Source organism: Oncorhynchus keta, chromosome 23 (genome assembly GCF_023373465.1).
Source record: "Oncorhynchus keta strain PuntledgeMale-10-30-2019 chromosome 23, Oket_V2, whole genome shotgun sequence".
Classification (NCBI taxonomy): domain Eukaryota; kingdom Metazoa; phylum Chordata; class Actinopteri; order Salmoniformes; family Salmonidae; genus Oncorhynchus; species Oncorhynchus keta.
Window position 1 is genome coordinate 27815495 of NC_068443.1, and position 24234 is coordinate 27839728.

A 24234-nucleotide genomic window follows, 5' to 3' on the forward strand; every position below is an offset into this window, starting at 1 on the left:
AGCCAACCAAACAGGATGCTAAGCCAACCAAACAGGATGCTAGGCAAACCAAACAGGATGCTAAGCCAACCAAACAGGATGCTAAGCAAACCAAACAGGATGCTAAGTCAACCAAACAGGATGCTAGGCAAACCAAACAGGATGCTAAGCCAACCAAACAGGATGCTAAGCCAACCAAACAGGATGCTAAGCCAACCAAACAGGATGCTAGGCAAACCAAACAGGATGCTAAGCCAACCAAACAGGATGCTAAGCAAACCAAACAGGATGCTAAGTCAACCAAACAGGATGCTAGGCAAACCAAACAGGATGCTAAGCCAACCAAACAGGATGCTAAGCCAACCAAACAGGATGCTAAGCCAACCAAACAGGATGCTAGGCAAACCAAACAGGATGCTAAGCCAACCAAACAGGATGCTAAGCCAACCAAACAGGATGCTAGGCAAACCAAACAGGATGCTAAGCCAACCAAACAGGATGCTAGGCCAACCAAACAGGATGCTAGGCCAACCAAACAGGATGCTAGGCCAACCAAACAGGATGCTAGGCAAACCAAACAGGATGCTAGGCCAACCAAACAGGATGCTAGGCAAACCAAACAGGATGCTAGGCCAACCAAACAGGATGCTAGGCAAACCAAACAGGATGCTAGGCCAACCAAACAGGATGCTAGGCCAACCAAACAGGATGCTAGGCCAACCAAACAGGATGCTAGGCCAACCAAACAGGATGCTAGGCCAACCACACAGGATGCTAGGCCAACCAAACAGGATGCTAGGCCAACCAAACAGGATGCTAGGCCAACCACACAGGATGCTAGGCCAACCAAACAGGATACTAGGCCAACCACACATGATTTGTTTCTCTTCCAGGATGGAAGGTGGAGAGAGTTGATGGACTCCTCTCTCTGTGGTGGATGGATGGCTTGCTGTTAAACGACTGGATGGTTTACTTTCAACCATGTCCCCTGAGCCGGAAACAACTACTATGTTTTACTGTAGCATGTAGACTTGATCTATCTATCTGATGACATGCAAGTGTCTCTCTACTGTCTCTGTTTGACGAAGATGTCGGCAAAGGGATTTCCTCCCCATCTTTTCCATTTCCATTTTAGAGCATAACTATAACATAGCTCCTCATGATACATGCATAACTCTGGATCAACTACAGTACAGTTGGTACTTTCAATTGTCATCTGTATCCCAAATGGCACCCTATTCCCTAAATAGTGTACTACTTTTGATCAGGCTTTGGTAGCGCACTATGTAAGGAATATGGTGACATTTCTGACACAACCCTACTGCTAGTACTGTAGTATTCCATTTGTTAATTAAAATACTGTCCGCAAGAGCTTTTATAAGAACTGCCTATTCATTCCCCTTCACAGAGATAGGAGAAATTGAATAGGAATGCCACTCTCTTAAATGAACCTGTTAACTGGATAAAAAAAAGGATGTTGTTATCCCCCACATTGACCACATTCACTCCCCCCCCAAAAAAATATACAAATATATATGTTTTGTCGTCACATAGGTGGAGTAAAATGTGTTGTTTTACAGGGTCAGCCTCCTTGCTCAAGGGCACATCGACAGATTGAATAACTGTAGCACTCTTTTCACGTCAGTAAACCGGAGACTTGACTTTACAAATGAAACGTGGTTGGAAGATGTGTAACTATCCTCCTAGTACATAGGGTTGCAAAGGGTCGGAAACTTTCCGATACATTTCTGAAATATTTCATGGGAAGTTAAACCCTGGAATTTGGGGAATTCTGCTTAAATTCATCAAAAATGTTAGCTTACAACAGTCAACCTTTTTTTTGTGGGATACACATAAGGCAATTCTAGGTCTTGTGGCATATTTTGGATAAACTATCCCCAATTCAATGGAACTGCAACCCTCTGCATGCACAGTGCATTCTTACATCACATGTACAGCTGATTCTCAAGATCTTGCAAACTAATGAGATGCTATTTAGCCCACACTACTACACTGTCTGAGCCAAGGACCACATGCTTTCTGGTAAGTTTTGATTACAATACTGGGTGGGGTGAATATATTTTATACGACATGCATTATTTTTTGTTAACTAGTAAATAGTAGCCTACAGCAAAGTGTGTTTAAATCATTTCTAACTTGTTAACAATTTCTGATAGTTCGTTTTTGCTACCATGTGGGTTTTAGCTTGCTTGAGCCTGCTAACTGAGGAGTGTTAATTCACCTGTTTCCATACATGTTTCATTTTAAAACATTTATCTTACAAAGGAGTTGTTTAGTCTAACCGTTTAACTCGATCTGTACATGGAATTGTATTTGTGTTTTTTTAAACTCATTCTTCTCTAATCTTTACCGGAAAATGCCACAGGCACTATCTGATGTGTGGAGACATTTCACTGCAGCTAATGTAGAAGGAAAAGCTGTATACATTTGCAAATGCTGTGCAAAATCATATGTGAAGAATGCAAGAAAGATGTAGAATCATCTGGCCATGTGCATAAAGTTCCCTCAGTCCTCACAACAAGCAACCTCAATGGCGGAATGTAGTCAGAGAAATGCTGGTGAATGTCTTGCTCAAGCTGTGTATGGAACTGGTTCACCTCTGATGCTCACAGGCAATGTGTATTGTAAGATATTTCTGAATGTTCTTCGCCCAGCATACACCCTTCCAACCAGACATGCTTTATCTACTCATTTGCTAGATGCAAAGTTCAACTAATTTAAAGTGAAGGTCAAGCAAATCATAGAGAAATCAGAATGTATTGCAATCATTTCTGTTGGGTGGTCGAATGTTTGTGGGCAAGGAATAATTAACTACATCATCTCCACCCCTCAACAAGTATTCTACAAGAGCACAGACACAAGGGACAACAGACACACCGGTCTCTACATTGCAGATGAGCTGAAGGTAGTCATCAATGACCTTGGATCACAGAAGGTATTAGCACTGGTGACAGCCAATGCTGCAAACATGAAGGCTGCTTGGTCTAAAGTGGAGGAGTCCTACCCTCACATCACACCCATTGGCTGTGCTGCTCATGCATTGAATCTGCTCCTCAAGGACATCATGGCACTGAAAACAATGGATACACTCTACAAGAGAGCCAAGGAAATGGTTAGGTATGTGAAGGCTCATCAAGTTATAGCAGCAATCTACCTCACCAAGCAAAGTGAGAAGAATAAGAGCACCACATTAATTCTCATGATGTGTTCCAAGCACAAATCATTTCAATGTAGTCCAGGGAGAGAGTCCAGGGAGAGAGGAAGACAACCAAAGCTTTAGTTTCTAGATTATCATTTTACAGAACGTTTTTGGGAGACGCGATGGATCTTTGGGGACCATTCAATATTCCTTTTATTTTGTTGTTCAGTGAAATCATCCCATGTGAAGAGTCAACTCATTTAATTAAAGTTAAATTCAATAATAACAAAATAGTTTACAAAAAAAATTATATTAGAAGGATTTAATCATTTGCAATTATCTCTACTTATGATAAGGTCAAATGTTTATGTTTCTGTCTCCATATGATATGGTAAATATATCCAATGTAAAAAACCATCTACATTTAATTGGTATTATTATTAATTTGCATATATTTCCGTTAATTCCCATATATTCCCATTAATTCCCATGGAAAGATTCCACCTCTGAATATTCCCCAAAATGTGCAACCCTACTAGTACCTTCAGGCCTATGCACAGATACATAATTAGAAATGCAGCTCCATGTCTGTGAAAATCCTCACATTAGTCAAGATGAGAGCGTCTACACCTGGCGAGCAGCAGTCTTTGCAGGAGCACATGTAGTAGTACTATCAGAATGATACGAATGTAAATGAATACTGTACTTGGTCCCAGTGGTGAGCATTGGAACATGATCAAGAGCCTTCAGAATGCTCTCTTTCATTATTCCAAGAGCATCTGTCTCATCATGTCTTGTGTTGCTTTACACCATGTGTTGAGAATCATTGAAATAGAGAATCATCATTCTATTAACGACTAGGGAGAACATTGTATGAAATCATGTTCCTCATGATGTGTTCCAAGCACAAATCATCTCAATGTAGTCAAATGGTGTGCTGGTAAATATATCCTACCTGGGAAAATCTAAACACATTCTGTCAACTATATCATAATTGCTGTATGTTATTACTGTAAATCCAATATCGTACTGTTTATTGAATGTTTGAGCCTGGGTATTTTATTATTATTTTTTAATGGATTTACTCAGACTGGCAAAATGTGTTTTGGTAAGGGTACAGAGTGGTGTATATAAAACAGAAACATTCTGTACTGAGTATTCTGGCTTCATACCCGTCATAAAATATTGGACTTGTGAACATGAAGCCATTGATGCATTTGCTGGGTGGTTGAAGGGGGATCCTTGCATGGCAGGATTTGATTCCATTTCCTTTCTTTGTAAATTGATTCCACCTGAACTGTGTGAATTCTCAGTGCCCTGGACAACAATGTGATTGGATGGGGGTAGCCTAAATCCTTTTATATATCTATCTCAGGTCAGTCTATAATTAAAGCACGATAAAAGCTGACCAATTTACCACTGCTTTAAAGGTCAGCAATATGGAGAACAAACAATGGCTACGTCTCACATGGCATGCTAGTGCCTTTAAAGTGCACTACGTTTTGACGAATCGAATGCGAAAGTGCACTTAAAGCTTCTTGTCTATGTCATCTTTGTAGTGCACTATAAAGGGAATAGGATGCCATTTGGGACACAGATCTCCTACTGTGGCCCCTGCTGTCGATAGCAACTCTCAGTATGGACAGTTTAGATAGGTTAACCCCCAGTTCCATAGCCGCAGGAGCCCAGAGCAGTCTGCTGCCTGTGTGTCCACCTCGACAACCTCAGTGTCAGAATGGTAATAACGCAACGCATTCTGTCCACCTACAGTAGACAAACTCCCCATCAGAATGGAGAGCCAACGGCCCTGCAGCCAAACATACTGCAGTATGGACACTTTACTACAAGCAATGGAAGGAGATGCCATCCATGGTTGGTGTTAACCCTTGTCAAATGTTATCACTTTGTTGGCATCATCATGTATGCTGCGTTCGCAGGATTTTCCTACTGATTTGTGTTTGACCAATCAAATATTTAAATACTAAATCCTCTCTCTTCCGTTGAGCAGACCCCAGACATTTTTAGATGGTTCATTATTAATATCTTGCACAATAAAAAGACAAAGAAACTGCATCCAACATGTGCATTAGACATTATTAACAACATCAATACATGTTCCAATAAACATGAGTGAATAAAGCTGTCTCACAATCTAAAATGTAATTTTGTAAATGTCAAAAGAAGCAACTTGATCATTCCCACATGATTGCTGTCACACAATCACAAAAAAATGGAGCACATCCACTGAGTGCACAAAACATTAAGAACACTTTCCTATTTATGATTTGTCCCCCCTTCACCTTCAGAACAGCCTCAATTTGTCGGAAACCTTTCAAAAAGTGATGCTGGCCACTGTTGACTCAAATGCTTTCCACAGTTTTGTCAAGTTGGTTGGATGTCCTTTGGGTGGTGGACCATTCTTGATACACACAGGAAACTGTTGAGCACAAAAAACCCAGCAGCGTGGAATGTTCTTGACACAAACCGGTGCACCTGGCATCTACTACCATACCCCATTCAAAGGCCCTTCAATATTTATACTATCCATGTCTCAATTGTCTCAAGGCTTAGCAATCCTTCTTTAACCTGTCTCCTCCCCTTCATCTACACTGATTGAAGTGGATTTAACAAGCGACATCAATAAGGGATCATAGCTTTCACCTAGATTCAGCTGGTCAGTCTATAACATGGTGTTCTTAATGTTTTGTACACTCAGTGTATAAAGGGAGAGGACATTAGGCAATTAAATAATTTGTCTTTGATTTTCTAAATGGACCTCATTCTGCTCCAACCACCAGTAATAGGATTGTGTATTTAAACCCTGGTGTGTGTGTGTGTGTGTGTGTGTGTGTGTGTGTGTGTGTGTGTGTGTGTGTGTGTGTGTGTGTGTGTGTGTGTGTGTGTGTGTGTGTGTGTGTGTGTGTGTGTGTGTGTGTGAGAGAGAGAGTGTGAATAGCAGGATTTACAGTTAGTTGACACTGCTTTTACACTTTAATTACCCATCCAATTACACTGAATAAAACAGGGAAGTGCACACACACAATTTAATAAATTGATGGCATGACTCCACTTCTATCCATAAATGACATGGATTCAAGAATGGCAAATGCCATTAGAAAAATCTAACAACTAAGACCCAAAGTAGTACTTAGGAGATAGAAGGATAGAAGATCCATCCGTTACAATGACACTAGGATTTCATGAATTACATGAATATGACGTAACTAGACCATTGTAGGTTTGAGCTAGTTAGATGTGTCCTTTGTTGTTGAATAGAAACAGATCCGGATGAATTCAATGCTTAACATGGCTCCCCTTAGGGAGTATTGGAGCTCCAGATTAAATTGCTACTTCAAATCTAACATCAAACAACAAAGCATGTCAGGTATATCATAAAATACGTCTAGAAACTTGAATCATTAGTGCAGCTGTCTAGACAGAGACTATTGAAAACAAATTCATGGTCTAGGTTGTTTTGAGTTGTTTTGTATTCATCTCTGCCTTTAAAATAAGTATCTGGTGAGTTGTATTGGAAATACAGTCATTATTTGTAGCTCATTGAGTGTGTAGACAACTGTCCTTGATATAGAGAGTGCATGGGTGATGTAAATACAAGCAGGTATGAGTAGACCCAAGTAGCCAATACTACATGCGGATACAATGCCTTGCGAAAGTATTCACCCCCTTGGCATTTTGTTGCCTTACAACCTAGAATTAAAACAGATTTTTGGGGGGTTTGTATCATTTCATTTACACAACATGGCTACCACTTTGAAGATGCTAAATATTTTATATTGTGAAACAAACAAGAAATATTAGAAAAAACTGAAAACCCGACAGTGCATAACTATTTACCCCCACAAAGTCAATACTTTGTAGAGCCACCTTTTGCAGCAATTACAGCTGCACGTCTCTATAAGCTTGGCACATCTACTAGCCACTGGGATTTTTGCCCATTCTTCAAGGCAAAACTGCTCCAGCTCCTTCAAGTCATACCACAGATTCTCATTTGGATTGAGGTCTGGGCTTTGACTAGGCCATTCCAAGACATTTAAATGTTTCCCCTTAAACCACTCGAGTGTTGCTTTAGCAGGATGCTTAGGATCATTGTCCGTGCTGGAAGGGTGAACCTCCGTCCCAGTCTCAAATCTCTGGAAGCCTGAAACAGGTTTCCCTCAAGAATTCCCCTGTATTTAGCGCCATCCATCATTCCTTAAATTCTGACCAGTTTCCCAGTCCCTGCCGATGAAAAACATCCCCACAGCAAGATGCTGCCACCACCATGTTTCACTGTGGGGATGGTATTCTCAGGGGGATGAGAGGTGTTGGGTTGGTGCCAGACATAGTGTTTTCCTTGGTTGCCAAAAAGCTCAATTTAGTCTCATCTGACCAGAGTACCTTCTTCCATATGTTTGGGGAGTCTCCCACAAGCCTTTTGGAGAACACCAAACATGTGTGCTTATTTTTTTCTTTAAGAAATAGCTTTTTTCTGGCCACTCTTCCATAAAGCCCAGCTCTGTGGAGTGTACGGCTTAAAGTGGTTCCATGGACAGTGTCACATTCTGACCATAGCTCTTGTGTGTTTTCCTTGTTTTAGTGTTGGTCAGGACGTGAGCTGGGTGGGCATTCTATGTTGTGTGTCTAGTTGATCTGTTTCTGTGTTTGGCCTGATATGGTTCTCAATCAGAGGCAGGTGTTAGTCATTGTCTCTGATTGGGAACCATATTTAGGTAGCTTGTTTTGTGTTGGGGTTTGTGGGTGATTTTTTCCGTGTCTGTGTTTGTTTTCACCACACAGGACTGTTTCGGTTTTCACATGTATTGTTTTGTATTTTGTGTAGTGTTCTCGGTTATCGTCTTTATTAAAGATGTTTAACACTAATCACGCTGCGCTTTTGTCCTCTCCTTCCCAGGAAGAAAGCCGTTACAGACAGATACTCCAATCTCCGCTGTGGGGCTTTGCAGCTCCTTCAGGGTTATCTTTGGTCTCTTTGTTGCCTCTCTGATTAATGCCCTTGCCTGGTCTGTGAGTTTTGGTGGGCGGCCCTCTCTTGGCAGTTTTGTTGTGGTGCCATATTCTTTCCATTTTTTAATAATGGATTTAATGGTGCTCCATGGGATGTTCAAAGTTTATGATATTTTTCTATAACCCAACCCTGATCTGTACATCTCCACAACTTTGTCCCTGACCTGTTTGAAGAGCTCCTTGGTCTTCATGGTGCCACTTGCTTGGTGGTGCCTCTTGCTTAGTGGTGTTGTGGTGTTGTATCTGGGGCCTTTGAGAACTGGTGCTGAGATCATGTGACACTTAGATTGCACACAGGTGGAGTTTATTTAAATAATTATGTGATTTCTGAAGGTAATTGTTTGCACCAGATCTTATTTAGGGGCTTCATAGCAAAGAGGGTGAATATACACTGCTCAAAAAAATAAAAGGAACACTTCAACAACACAATGTAACTCCAAGTCAATCACACTTCTGTGAAATCAAACTGTCCACTTAGGAAGCAACACTGATTGACAATACATTTCACATGCTGTTCTGCAAATGGAATAGACAACAGGTGGAAACTATAGGCAATTAGCAAGACACCCCCAATAAAGGAGTGGTTCTGCAGGTGGTGATCAGACCACTTCTCAGTTCCTATGCTTCCTGGCTGATGTTTTGGTCACTTTTGAATGCTGGCGGTGCTTTCACTCTAGTGGTGGCATGAGACGGAGTCTACAACCTACACAAGTGGCTCAGGTAGTGCAGCTCATCCAGGATGGCACGTCAATGCGAGCTGTGGCAAGAAGGTTTGCTGTGTCTGTCAGCGTAGTGTCCAGAGCATGGAGGCGCTACCAGGAGACAGGCCAGTACATCAGGAGACGTGGAGGAGGCCGTAGGAGGGCAACAACCCAGCAGCAGGACCGCTACCTCCACCTTTGTGCAAGGAGGAGCAGGAGGAGCACTGCCAGAGGCCTGCAAAATGACCTCCAGCAGGCCACGAACGTGCATGTGTCTGCTCAAACGGTCAGAAACAGACTCCATGAGGGTGGTATGAGGGCCCGACGTCCACAGGTGGGGGTTGTGCTTACAGCCCAACACCATGCAGGACGTTTGGCATTTGCCAGAGAACACCAAGATTGGCAAATTCGCCACTGGCGCCCTGTGCTCTTCACAGATGAAAACAGGTTCACACTGAGCACATGTGACAGACTTGACAGTCTGGAGACGCCGTGGAGAACGTTCTGCTGCCTGCAACATCCTCCAGCATGACCGGTTTGGCGGTGGGTCAGTCATGGTGTGGGGTGGCATTTCTTTGGGGGAATTAGGTACCGAGATGAGATCCTCAGACCCCTTTTGAGACCATATGCTGGTGCGGTTGGCCCTGGGTTCCTCCTAATGCAAGACAATGCTAGACCTCATGTGGCTGGAGTGTGTCAGCAGTTCCTGCAAGAGGAAGGCATTGATGCTATGGACTGGCCTGCCCGTTCCCCAGACCTGAATCCAATTGAGCACATCTGGAACATCATGTCTCGCTCCATCCACCAACGCCACGTTGCACCACAGACTGTCCAGGAGTTGGCGGATGCTTTAGTCCAGATGCTTTAGTCCAGATCTGGGAGGAGATCCCTCAGGAGACCATCCGCCACCTCATCAGGAGCATGCCCAGGCGTTGTAAGGAGGTCATACAGGCACGTGGAGGCCACACACACTACTGAGCCTTATTTTGACTTGTATTAAGGAATTTACATCAAAGTTGTATCCGCCTGTAGTGTGGTTTTTCACTTTAATTTTGAGTGTGACTCCAAATCCAGACCTCCATGGGTTGATACATTTGATTTCCATTGATCATTTTTGTGTGATTTTGTTGTCAGCACATTCAACTATGTAAAGAAAAAAGTATTTAATAAGAATATTTCATTCATTCAGATCTAGGATGTGCTATTTTAGTGTATACACACACACGCACCACTTTTCTGTAAAAAATAATCTTTTTTATTTTTTAAACAAGTAGTTTTTTAAATTTCACTTCACCTATTTGGACTATTTTGTGTATGTCCATTACATGAAATCCAAATAAAAATCAATTTAAATTACAGGTTGTAATGCAACAAAACAGGAAAAATGCCAAGGGCGTGAATACTTTTGCAAGGCACTGTATGCAATGGTTCCACTGAGGTTAAAGTTGGCATTTGAAAAGAGATGCTATTCTATTCTGCAGTAAAGCAAACAAGCTATTGAACTGATCTACCAAACAGTCAAGAGCAAATGCAGCCAATTCTGAGGTCACATCTGAGTTCCAACCGTATCATCATCCTCATTCTCAATATCCACAAAGTCCAACAGACACCCTACAATCACAGTCAGTCACTGGTTATTCCTGACAGTCATTTTCCATTACTGCTTGATATTTGTGACTCATGTTCTCATTTCAGGACTACCGATCATCAAGACAACAGCTGTGGCATAACAGGCCAGATCCTGCCTGTGTCCCAAATAGCACCCTATTCCATACATAGTGCACTACGTTCGACCAGATCCCTATGGGTCCTGGTCAAAAGTAGTGCACTATAAAAGGAAATAGGGTGTCATTTGGGGACACAGTCCCTGAGACCCTGAGAGTGTGATGAGTGAATAGAGTTAAGGGCTCTCCTCCTCTCTTCTGCTCTCCTCTCCCTTTCACCTCTGCTGGTGCATGATGGATTAGGAAGGCTGTGTTGGATCCAGGGGGTGAGTAGCCTTGTCCGTCCCTGATTGGCACTCCGATAAGCTCGGAGGCTGGCGCGGTGGAGAGGGAGAGGAGGGAAAGAGAGAGGAGAGGAGGGAAAGAGAGAGGAGAGGGAGATTAGGAGAGAGGAGAGAAAGGGGGACAAAGGGGGAGAGACACACCCACGGGACCTTTCTTCTTTGAAGGACAGCCCATTACATGGTCAGGGTTGAGCGCTGCCGACTGGACCAGCCCTGCATACACAGTGATGTGATTGTGCTGACGCCCACAGGTCATAGCTCATCTCACCCCCACCCCCCTTGGCTGCATGGCGTGGACTAGCGTTAGCACCTAGCGGCTGATTGAACTGGCTTCAGGGGGTCAAGGTGCCAGACGTCCGTTACTCACGATTAGCCGTGTTCCACTCCAGCGGCTTGTAATTGCAGAGTCAGGTTTCATTGGGTTTGCAGGAGGCAGGCTCTCTATACCCCGTGGTGGTGAAGCCTCTAGACTGTCGTGGAAGTACAGTATATAGGTTGTGACCTGACACTCCCTCCATATTAAGAACATGTCAAGGAAGAGGATATTTGATAGAAACTTTAACACACTACTGCTCTACTAAGTTCTAGGTAGGTCTGTCAAAGTCTGTTCAGGCTATGTTTTTAAAATGTAATCAATGAGGTGTAGTGGTCGAGGACAAACTGAGTTTCTCTACTGTATCTGTCTCCTGATGAAATGATTTAGATTTTATTGCCCAGAAACAAACTGTGTAATTTAGTATTAAGAGACCAGAGAGGTCACAGGGGTGTGAGGGAAGAAAGCTGAAAGGCATTGAGATTGAAGGACGTGTCGAACATCTTGACAAGATGCACTTCCCGGTGGTATATTTAATTTTTCATGAGAGCCACATAGAGCTTCATCCCTGAAAACAGAAACGTCAGGCGAGGGAGTCCTTGAGAATAACAATATCTGATACTACACCAATCAATAATATGAATCATTTCAGCTGAGAACTGAAAAGCTCTATTGACAGGAGAGCTTTTTCTCACAGATTAGATGTGGAGTTTTCTTTACCACTTTCTACCATGAATTTAATTGTCTAACTCCACCACTATACTGTACATTCTGTATATTATAACAAGGAGTGTTTGTTCAACACTACATGTGTTGATTTGAATGGAGGTTGTTTGGACGTTATTCATTTAAGGGCGCTGATAATGCACTGTATACAGGACATAGTTCTGACATAACATTTGGCCTAGTTCCTTCCATGGAGTGTTTAACATATCATATGGGCTTTCTGCTGTTGGCAGGTCATTATTTCATCTCACTGTCGCTGCGATTCTAGAGTCCTCAAGCTTTAGCAGTGGTGCAGAAATACAATCCCGCACCACACCAGAGAGTGAGAGAGACGTCCTCCCAGCAAAGCACGCTGTGCTAAGGATTATTTTAGACATTCTCAGATAGAGGTGGGAGGGAAATACGAGAGAGAAAGAGAGAGAGAGAGAGGACGAGTCCCCTTCCAACAATACAAAGACAGCAGGAGTACCAGCCAGTATGCAATGTTTAATCTTGCCTATCCTTGGAATTACACTCCACAACCATTGGCATTACAGGGACGTAATATAATATGTTTCCTTCCATTATGTTTTATTTATGACGGGCTTAATACATTAACAATTGAGGAGGGATTGATTCAAGGCCTCGTCGTTGAAAGAGTGAGAGAATTGTTGGAAGGTTTATTACAGAATCAATTAAGTTTACCCCCGGCTTACACAAAGCCCCAGCACCATCAGCAGGCTATGGTTTGCTGTCACTCCGAGTGGCTCCTATCCTGCCTCTGATAAGGATTGGTGGCTTGGCAGAGAACAACAGGCAAATCATATTAATATTAGAAATTGGAGGCAGGAAGAATGAATCACCTTGGAATATGAATTACATTTTCACCAGGTTTTACGGTGATTTGTCAATGTCATGGGAATTGGGCAGGATTTCCCTTGTCTCTTGAATAGCGAGGCTGTCAGACACAGAGAGAAGGGTGAGATTGTATATAACAAAGGAGGCACTGTATAAATATCATGACATTTCAACCCAAAAGAGAGAAAGAGAGAACCTGAAATCCATAGTGCGAAGCGACAGGATTCTTTAAGTAATTTATGTAGTGAGCTAAATGGAAAACTCTAATACTTTGGCTGTCACACCCTGATCTGTTTCACCTGTCTTGTGCTTGTCTCTGCCCACCAGGTGTCTCACATTTCCCCCCATTATCCCCTGTGTCCTTATACCTGCGTTTTCCGTTGGTCTGTTGCCAGTTTGTCTCGTCTTGTCTTACCAGCACATTCTCCCATTTGCCATTTTTTCAAGCTTCTGTTTTCTAGTCCTCCCGGTTCTGACCTCTGCCTGCCCTGACCCTGAGCCTGCCTGCCGTTCTGTCCCTTGTTGACGCTGTCTTGGATTACCGACCTCTGCCTGTCCTGGACCTGCCGTTTTCCTGCCCCCTGTTTTGTAATAAACATCTGCGATTCTAACTGTCTGCCTCCTGTGTCTGCATCTGGGTCTTATCCTGAGTCGTGTTATAGGCTCAATCATGATCCCTTGAACACAGTTTATATTTGACTTTATTTATCACTTGACTACCACATCTAATGATATCCACATGTCGTCATCCTTAAGATTCCCGGGTCACACGAGAAAAGTGTTGTCTTGAGACTACCACGTTATGATCATCTACCATGTTCATTGAGCTCTAAGGTCCATTTATTTTATGGCTGTCGACTAAACCTCGAGGACTGTTTTTCTTTCTCTCTGCGTTCTGCCTTTAATGGGACGAAGTGGTAAATAACACTCTGAGTCCTAATGGACACGTAAGAGAAGGGGAAAGGAAAGGGGGACACCTAGTCAGTTGCACAACTGAATGAATACAACTGAAATGTGTCTTCCGCATTTAACCCAACCGCACCGAATCAGAGAGTTTGGGACCTAAGTGCTCAGCCAATAAAATAAAACCTCAATTGCCTCTTTATTAATGCAGCATATGGCAATAGTGTACATCAGCCCTCTTTGGGACTTTTTTCCAAGCAAATAAGTACCAACATACATCATCATCTAAAAGACTGATAGACATCCTCGGTCTTCAGTGTAGTAATATTGTGCTTGCTCCTACTCCAAGCCCACCAATCATTCCAAATGTTCGTTCCCTGTCATCTTTGAGAATGATTCACCTCTTTCCCTCTCCTTCCTCTCGACTCTGAACAGAGACTTCTGTGTAATACTCTGCACTCCAGTTATGAACAGCCCAGTTCAGAGTCAGACTGGCTGCTTGTTTCGCTGGGTCGGAGACTGTAACGCAAGTAGCTTTACACTGTCTGCTCTCTGCTCTGCAAAACAGTACGAGGGATTCTTAGAACACACAGGAACACACAGACAGAGGGCCCGAAAGAGTTGCTCATAAGATCAATATCCTATTCCTTGGTCAATTGCACAAACATCCTTTTCTGCTTTTTCAACCAGTGTGGGTTATTAGACCTGAGGAGGAAAATACACCAATAAAGAGAGGGATACGCCTTGCTTTAGTCTGAGCAGTTTATCAGATTTCTTAAGTCTGCCTGAAGATAATGATTACCTCTTATGGGGGGGCTTGAATTTATGTACTACTTGGGTCAAGGAAAGAAATCTAAAGGCTCGTCAAATCAAATCAAATAACATTTTATTGGTCACATACACATGGTTAGCAGATTTTATTGCGAGTGTAGCGAAATGCTTGTGCTTCTTGTTCTGACCATGCAGTAATATCTAAAAAGTAATCTGACAATTTCACATAAGCTACCTTATACTACAAGTCTAAAGGAATGAATAGGAATATGTACATATAAATATATGGATGGCCGAATGGCATAGGCAAGATCCAGTAGATGGTATAGAGTACAGTATATACATACATATGAGATGAGTAATGTAGGGTATGTAAACATTATATAAAGTGGCATTGTTTAAAGTGACTAGTGATACATTTATTACATCCAATTTTTAATTATTGAAGTGGCTAGAGATTTGAGTCAGTATGTTGGCAGCAGCCACTCAATGTTAGTAATGGCTGTTTAACATTCTGATGGCCTTGAGATAGAAGCTGTTTTTCAGTCTCTCGGTCCCAGCTTCGATGCACCTATACTGACCTCGCCTTCTGGATGATAGTGGGGTGAACAGGCAGTGGCTCGGGTGGTTGTTGTCCTTGATGATCTTTTTGGCCTTCCTGTGACATCGGGTGGTGTAGGTGTCATGGAGGGCAGGTAGTTTGCCCCCGGTGATGCGTTGTGCAGACCTCACTACCCTCTGGAGAGCCTTATGGTTGTGGGCAGAGCAGTTGCCGTACCAGGCGGTGATACAGCCCGACAGCATGCTCTCGATTGTGCATCTGTAAAAGTTTGTGATTTTGGTGACAAGCCAAATTTCTTCAGCCTCCTGGCGTTGCCCCTTCTTCACCACGCTATCTGTGTGGGTGGACCATTTCAGTTAGTCCGTGATGTGTACGCCGAGGAACTTAAAACTTTCCACCTTCTCCACTACTGTCCTGTCGATGTGGATAGGGGGGTGCTCCCTCTGCTGTTTCCTGAAGTCCACGATCATCTCCTTTGCTTTGTTGACGTTGAGTGTGAGGTTATTTTCCTGACACCACACTCCGAGAGCCCTCACCTCCTCCCTGTAGGCCGTCTTGTCGTTGTTGGTAATCAAGCCTACCACTGTAGTGTCGTCTACAAAGTTGATGATTGAGTTGGAGGCGTGCATGGCCACACAGTCATGGGTGAACAGGGAATACAGGAGAGGGCTGAGAACGCACCCTTGTGGGGCCCCAGTGTTGAGGATCAGCGGGGTGAAGAAGTTGCCTCACCACCTGGGGGTGGCCCGTCAGAAAGTCCAGGACCCAATTGCACAGGGCGGGGTCGAGACCCAGGGTCTCCATCTTAATGACGAGTTTGGAGGGTACTATGGTGTTAAATGCTGAGCTGTAGTCGATGAACATCATTCTTACATAGGTATTCCTCTTGTCCAGATGGGTTAGCGCAGTGTGCAGTGTGATTGCGATTGCGTCTGTGGACCTATTGGGGCGGTAAGCAAATTGAAGTGGGTCTAGGGTGTCAGGTAGGGTGGAGGTGATATTAGTGTTGTCAACACTAAGCCAAACCTGTCTGTTTTGCCACATAGTTGCGCGAACATGGATTTTGTTGCTAAACAACCTACCCGTCTATAAGGTTCCATTCTTTTGAAATGCTAAAAGTGTCAAGGTCCATTCCATTAGGATACTGATATGAAGTAATCTGCCTCTGATGACCTCACCATCTCAGGGGGGAGAGATAACCATGTCATGTGTTGATAATCACGAGGAGTTCAGCCTATAGCCTCAGTTTATAACATAGAGGGCAGCAAACATAAACCCCTCAGCAAATTGCAGTACTTGTAAATTGTAATTACTATGAATCATTTCCAAATCATGCAGGTAGTTAAAGCATACGTCGATTGCTCTAGCATGGGCACCATACCGTGTTTGTGGAAACGGGGATTTAAATGATATCATTCAAGTGACTATGCATGTCTTCTGATACAAGTATTGAAACGACACCAAGGCTCCAAGCAATCTCCTTGTCACCACTAGGACAAGCAGCATCCTCTGTGACTGCAGGCTTTAGTCTGTGTGACCAACACGCCCTCTCTAACACACACGTCCCAGCCAGCCAGCTAGTGCTGATCCCAGAGGCATCAGATGAGACAGAATCAATCACTCCACCGCTGCTTTGTAGATCAGCTTTCACACTCTGTTCTGTCACGCACGTCGGTGATACTTAAAGACTATGATTGAAACACTAATTATGATGTCATTACGTTACATCGTATGGTATTGTTTCTAATCATCTAGTTGAAAATGGAATCTAACGTAACATATATTCTCCAGTGACTGTAGATAGCATCTTCCTTTCCTCTTGTCAACAGCATGTTAACAGCACCGCCAGCAATATTAAGTGTTCCTTTTTTAGTCCCTCAATCTGGGCCTCCTTCCAGTGAACATGATGAGCATCATGGGGGCGACAGGCAAAACGTTGGCGTTGGTTCCTGGCAGGTGTTACAGCTCTGCAGTAGCTAGACTCAGACCCCACCAGAACCACGGACACCACGTTCAGCCGCCCACGCAGAACATACTGTTATAACAGTAGCTATGGCTGTCCAATGGCTGGCTGTGCTTAGTGTCCTTGGTAAGTTATGAATACTGCTGAGTCTCTATCTGAGATCAGGTAGGAGTCCACTGGGTGAACAGGGAGGGTTATGTATCTGTCTGCCTGGCTTTCCCCAATTTGTTTTCCCACTGGTCATGTGATGTGTGATGCCATGATGTGATGCCTAAGCTCACTGCATAGTAACGGGGTTGAAGCTCTTCGCTGCACCACCTGTGTCTGTGCATCTCCTGGAAGAGTTCACATGTTCAGAATCAGATTAGGAGCAGAGCAGAGTAGACCCTCGCTTCTGCTGAGTGACAGAGCTGGTACTGAATCAGCACTAAGGCTGCTGGCCCGGGGTGTGGCAGCTGGAGAAGATATCTCTCTGTCTCTGGTGAATTTCCCTCAAACAACTGTTTTGACTCATAGGACATGGCAGAAATGATCTGCAAGCATGATAAACTGGGAAATGATCCCATTTTCCTCCCTACTGCTCTACTTCCTCCCCACCGCTCTGAGTAAAAGGCTCCGACTTACAATCATTTAACACTCTGGTGCGCGTGATGGATAAAGTGTCCTCCTACGAGAGAGGAGGATAAGAAATGGCAGCAGCAGAACGGTGTGGATGCGATTAGTGAGTCGAAATCCCTTGTATCCTTGGTCTCTGGTTGCCTTGTGATTGTCAAGGCTTCTCTCCCTCCTCCTCTGGTTGCGTTGTTGTGGGAGGGAGTAGATCCCAGTGCAGCCATGGTGTGAAGCCCCTATTATAGTAACAATTCTAGAGGAGCACTCACTATCTGACTGAGCCATATGTTGAGAGTTAACCTATGAAATACAACTGCCATGATGTGTATAGTGGTTCCTCGTTTAAAAGTTGCGTCATACTACATAATAGTGTGCGGTGTGCTGTTTGACGCGTCAGCGAGTCGCGGTGCTTGACGTTAATGCTCATTTGAAGCACGAGAGGCATTTTGAGCACATCTACTTCACCTAGTCTTTTTATCATTATTTTATGAACAAAAACACAAAGATGTTGATGAAAAAATAGTGTATATATGCTTCTTTCTATTGGCTATACAGTATATAAATCATGACTTATTATAAGGTTATTTGGATTATTATGCGAATTATAATAACTTGACATGTTTGTAGGGGGTTGATGCATTTTCTTTAGGGCAAATCAGGTCTGTGATATTCAGTTAGACATTTGAAATGTTAGTATTGTGTCAGGTGAACGTACCATACTGTACCATTATCCTTTTTTGAAACAACACGCTTTTACCATCGGTTGTCGTCAGTATTTACAGCATTCGCACACCTTGTTAGTGAAATGTGAACTGCTATTGGACTATCCTTTCGTAAATTAATGGAGGTGTGAATGTTTCTGTCTGAGTCTCTCTCCTCTTGCGCTATAGAGTCCAGCATCGGGCAAGAAAATCAGCTGGCGGGTGGCCCCAGAGTTGAGAGAGAACATGGGGTTAATACAATGGCTCAATTAAACTTGATTTTCGAAAAACAAGATACTTCTGCCTTTACAGCTCTACGTTGTTTCAGCTTTATTGGTTGGCTAATTGAGGCTTTCGTTCAAGTGATGAACGGAACATTTTTGCAAATTAAATCAAATGTAGGATTTTTGCAGCCTATATATGATTCTGGGAACTGTTTATTTGAGTTTCACTTAAACAATTTTATTATCAAAACAATATTGATTGTAAACTCCTTGTTTGTTATGTCGGCTATAGGCTTTGATTGGGTTATTAGAAGACTCTTTTAAAGAGATTTGAGTTGCAACCAACATAATAACCAATCACGACGAGGCGTCGCCAGCTGTGAACTCTACAGCATGCTTCAGACGACCAAGGTGAATGTGACTGTACATCAAATGTTACAATGGTAAAACATTTGAGAACAATTCTTTCGCCTGACACCATAACTTTGCCTACTCATAATTCTAGCCTTATATGTTGACATGCATAACGTTATTTAACCAATTCTGATATTTTGAATGTTGTGATAGTACTGTATGATTCAGTGCAATACCTATGTCGATTGAAAGCAGAATTCTGATAATATTACCATTATATCAACACAATCGTTACTCCCATTCAAAATCTCTTCTGCATGCGCTCCAAAGGAATAACTTGAAATAACATGATATAGGTTCATGAAATAATCGAAAGGAAAATGTGATTACTTCTTAGCCAAGTGGTTCTAAGTATTTTAGTACATGGTACACAGACACAATTTCCTAGCTCTCTCAGGCTCAATACTGAGCTTAGTCACATTGGTAATTGTGTTGCACAAAAACAAGAGTCAGATATATCACAAAACACTAATTTGGAGGGACAGGTCATTTTAGGCTTTATTTCAATAACACATAAAGTCACAAAGCAGAGATGCAACTACAAAAGGGTTCTTCGGCTGTCCCCATAGTAGAACCCTTTCTGGTTCCAGACCGAACCCTTTTGGGTTCCATGTAGAAACCTCTGTAGAAAGGAACCCAAAAGTGTTTTACCTGCAACCAAAAATGGTTCTTCAAATGGTTCCCCTATGGGGACAGCCGAAGAACCTTCTAGATAGCACGTTTTATTTAAGAGTGTACCAATAAATGAGTCTACAAAAATGTAATCAACAGAAAATGTAAAAAATAGTCAAAGCTTTTCCCTGCAGCTGCTGGTTGGTGTCTTGGTGAGTCAATCCTCTGGGAGTCAGGGACTTTACTTTGTCACTGTTGCTAATGGAAATGAACTCTATATGAAACTGATGACATTATATTTAATATACATACGTATGCTGCGTGGATAATGTTATGTGCTTCCAGCATCTGACAGCTCAAATGGTGATCTGCACTTGATCTGCCACCTATTAGGCTAGATAAGAATTCCCACAATACCTAAAACTAGTCCAAAACCAAACAGGCAGGTTACCCTTAATTATAGGTCAACAAACACAAGACTGTGAAAAGAACTCTGTTCTGCTCATCATCCAAACATTTGCATAGCCTAAATAATAGCCTTGCTTTTCACAGTACAATAACTACAGCTACAGTAGATGTTCAGGGAGAATAGACCGGATGGAAATGAAAGGGGAAACAAATGCATTGCATGCATGCACATACTCCTCGTTTCTACTTCTCTGTTCCCAGTGCAGAAGAAGAACCAGCGCAGCATTAATGATAGAGAAGATGAGGCCTCTGACATGGATAATAACGGAGATATGAGAGCCTGGGACATAAATCAAGAGACACGCTGGGCTGAGCTGAGCAGGCGGAACCAAACCGCCTGTTCCACAGTGGGAGTAACTAGGGTGCTGCACCCACTGGAAGGACTGACGGAGGACATCAGAGCACATTACCCAACATCCTCCCCTGAATGGTGGAATTGTACGACACTTCTATTGCCTCATGGTGAACAGGGGTGGACATGGAGGGGCTGGGGCACTTGAAGTTGAACGATCCTGCCCCTACATGAATAAGAAGCTCCATTGACCTCTCTTGAAGTGTTTTGGGAATGGAATGTGTCACTCAGTGGACGGACAAGGATGAAACAGCAGCGTATATTGGATTATCATTCATCTCGTACTGGAAAAGGTAGTGAGGCACAGCATTATAATTCCATAATATCTACGGTTCAATGGCCCACTTTGTTGTGTGGCTAATATCTATTGATAGTTACAGTTACAGTAGGTCCAGGGTAGAAGAAGTGGATCCTAAATCAGTTGATCCTAAACACTGACCTGGGTTATGATATAGATGCCGTAGTCGATCTTCTGCCGTCGTAGGATGGGGTGCAGGTAGTGCAGCCAGTACTTGAGGTGGTTGTCTCTGTGTCTGAACGGGATAATGATAGCCACCTTCTGTTTGGCGCGGCAGTCCGGTGGGGTGTACTTGCCCCCCTCCGTCACGTTGGGGTTCTCCTTCTGCACTCGTTCCATCGTCATCTGGGAGGCAAACTCGATGAGGAGGCGGCCCACTGGAGAAAGAAAGAGGGGATGCATTGTCGACATCAAAGCCAACTGGAATGTGCAAATACGGGTAAATGCCTGTGGGAACGCAATGTTTACAGAATTCATGAGAAGGTTGCGTCTGAAAAGCAGTAGTACCGATAGCTTGAAATAAAAACACCTAAGACTTAACCTTCAACCATTCTCTCCCTGGAGATGAAAATACATGGAAAGCAATTACGGAGCTGCAATGCCCATCTAGAGCCACAACAATAAACACTAAACTCTTAGCATTCTAATGATCAGTCTACTCCACAGCAAACCATTCATTTGTCTCTGGCCACCAAAGGGAGTGCTGCCTACCACAACTCCACCATATCATGAGGTAATCCACTTATAATTGATGTACAGGTAACTGCCCAAATAATGGAAACACTTGAGTAAATGAAGGATACAGAGTATATTGAAAGCAGGTGCTTCCACACAGGTGTGGTTCCTGAGTTAAGGAAGATACATCCCATCATGCTTAGGGTCATGTATCAAAATGCTTGGCAGGCCATTATTTTGGTTACCATGGCTATGCCCCTATAGGATGACAATGCCCTCATCCACAGCACACGAGTGGTCACTGAATGGTTTGATGAGCATGAAAATGATGTATTGGAGATTCTGGAGGGGTGTTTGAGACAGAGTTTTCCACCACCATCAACAAACACCAAATGATGGAATTTCTTGTGGAGGAACGGTGTCGCATTCCTCCAATAGAGTTCCAGACACTTATAGAATCTATGCCAAGGGGCATTGAAGCTGTTCTGGCTCGTGGTGCCCCAACGCCCTATTAAGACTGTATGTTGGTGTTTCCTTTATTTTGGCAGTTACCTGTATGTACAACGAGCTGAAAAGCATGATGCATTTGTTGAGAGCGTGAACAAAACTAACGGAATGTGGCTCATATAGACAGACACTCCATATTATCTGAGTCATCGACAACACAGGGTGAGTCAGATACCAAACTGTATCATTCTAGAGTGTCGCCTGTTATGCCTGAATCCACTGACAAACATACAACGTGTATCTCAAATGGCATCCTGTCCCCTATATAGTGCACTACTCCATAGGTCTCTGGCCAAAAGTAGTGCACGACATAGGGAATAGGATGCAATTTAAGACACATACCACAACAAGCCCTCATACCAGGTATGCTCCCTCTCCCTCCTCATATTTCCCACTAGGTGCCCTCCCTTCATCTACTTGTTAGTGTTAGAGAACGATTCATTAATGTGTATAGTGGACATAGCAGGAGAGGACCTGAACCTCACTAATGGGATGATAATTGGAACACACACGGTGCGCACACACACACACATGGCACACTCTCTCCCTCGCTGCTAGCTAGGAGACTATTAAAAACAGGCATAAACAAAAACTAAGCGGAAACACAGAGAGCAACACATCATCATCCTGCAACACAGAGCAACGGGTCTGTTTTTATTGGCCATGTTAGTTGTTGAATTATTGATGATGGTGATATCCCCAGTGTTATCATCAACAGCATCAGTATTAGTGTAACATCACCGGTATCCTCTATGTAAATGCTTGGTTAGATACTATTGTAACCATACATAACCAGCATACAGTATAAACCACAACAATACTGTAACTGACAAAAAGATGAGTTATTGTTGCATCACACCCCGCTACCATGCATTACATAGAGCACAAGGGACAGGTCAAATCAGTAATACAGTACAAGCTTAAAGAGACCTCCACATCTTCAGTGAATGGAAGCACTTGGACATTGGGATTTGCAACGGTACTTGCTAATTATGTGATTTAAAAAAGTTGTAAATTATAATCACAGTATATGATTCTGCTATCTGGGACATGGTCCAAACGTTGGAAGATCACTTGGTCTCAGAACAATATGGAAGTAGTAAGGGCACAAACTAGCATCAACACTGACCCAAAGCTGGTAGCATGCAGGCTATAGTTAGCCACAAACCACTATACAATAGCCAATATAGCCACATTTGATGAGGATGCATGCTGTGCACAAATTGGACTGTGTAATTGGAAAGAAACGAGGTCAAGATTGTTTACAGGAGTTGAATGTGTGGCATCTATTTGCGGCAGTAGTCCTTTGCTGTTTCCTCCTCTCTAGCCTGTATTATTGAAATAACAAAATCTGCAGCCCCTGGGTCAGTTTGTGGGAAGCATATTTGGCTGTAATTGAGTTTTCTGCCTGGCCTTAGGATAATACACATTTAATGAAGAAAGGTCTCATGTTCTCTGGCCATGCTCATTTCCTTGTCTTTCTCCATCTCCATTTACACCCATAGTACTATAGTCTCCATGACAATATACACATTTAGATGTTTGAATGTCATTACTCCTCCTTGACGATCCTACTAACAGTGCCCCCTCAGATCAGTTCCGTACACCCCATCCTGTAATGGCCTATTCTTCAGACAGAGAGCAGAGCAGCGGCAGAGAGGGAAAAGGGTGCTTGTGTCCACTTTTTAGAAGATGCAGAGGCCAGCCACCTAATTAGCAACCCTCTCGGCCTTTCCATAAACTCACCACACCACCACTGTTCTCTGCTGTTCTCCCCACTGTGTCCCCATTCATTCTCTATCTCTCCAACTGGCGGACCCTTTTGAAGAGATCCCACTACAAAGGCAGATTGGGATCCAGCAACTTTTAATTAGCTGCTTAATGTGGGAAAAAAGGCATGCTGTCAAAGAGGCCGCTGGCTGCTGCTGGAAAGGAATCAGTGCTCTCCCGCTCCTCAGCTTGTGTGTGTGTGTGTGTGTGTGTGTGTGTGTGTGTGTGTGTGTGTGTGTGTGTGTGTGTGTGTGTGTGTGTGTGTGTGTGTGTGTGTGTGTGTGTGTGTGTGTGTGTGTGTGTGTGTGTGTGTGTGTGTGTGTGTGTGTGTGTGTGTGTGTGTGTGTTGTATTAGGAGCTGCCAGGGCAGTGTTAGTAAGCATTTTATTTTCCTCTGTGTGCTGCTGGGGGTAAATCTAATGCAGTGAAGTGAAGACTCTATAGCTACAGTAGATAAGGGTTTGGAGTGACTGTAACCTTCGGGCTGGTAAATCCCTATTCCAGACTACAGTTACAGTAAATTGATGTGACTGAAACCTGCATGCTGGTAAATCTCTGTACAGGCTTGATACAGTTACATTACAGTAGATTGATAGGGTTTGAAGTGACTGTAACCTGCAGCCTGGTACACCTTTATACAGGCTCTGTAAGTC

The 24234-nt window shown here is 43.2% G+C and overlaps 1 protein-coding gene across 2 annotated transcripts in view; it reads right to left on the reverse strand.

Annotated features, from left to right (window-relative positions):
• LOC118402106 (beta-1,4-galactosyltransferase 2-like) overlaps window positions 1–24234 on the reverse strand; it is a 150909-nt gene that overhangs the window by 34017 nt on the left and 92658 nt on the right. For both annotated transcript variants that reach the window (XM_035800017.2, XM_035800018.2), the window contains one exon: window positions 20771–21006. In XM_035800017.2, coding sequence (XP_035655910.1) covers window positions 20771–21006 — 236 coding nt within the window. The remainder of the gene's footprint in view (window positions 1–20770; window positions 21007–24234) is intronic.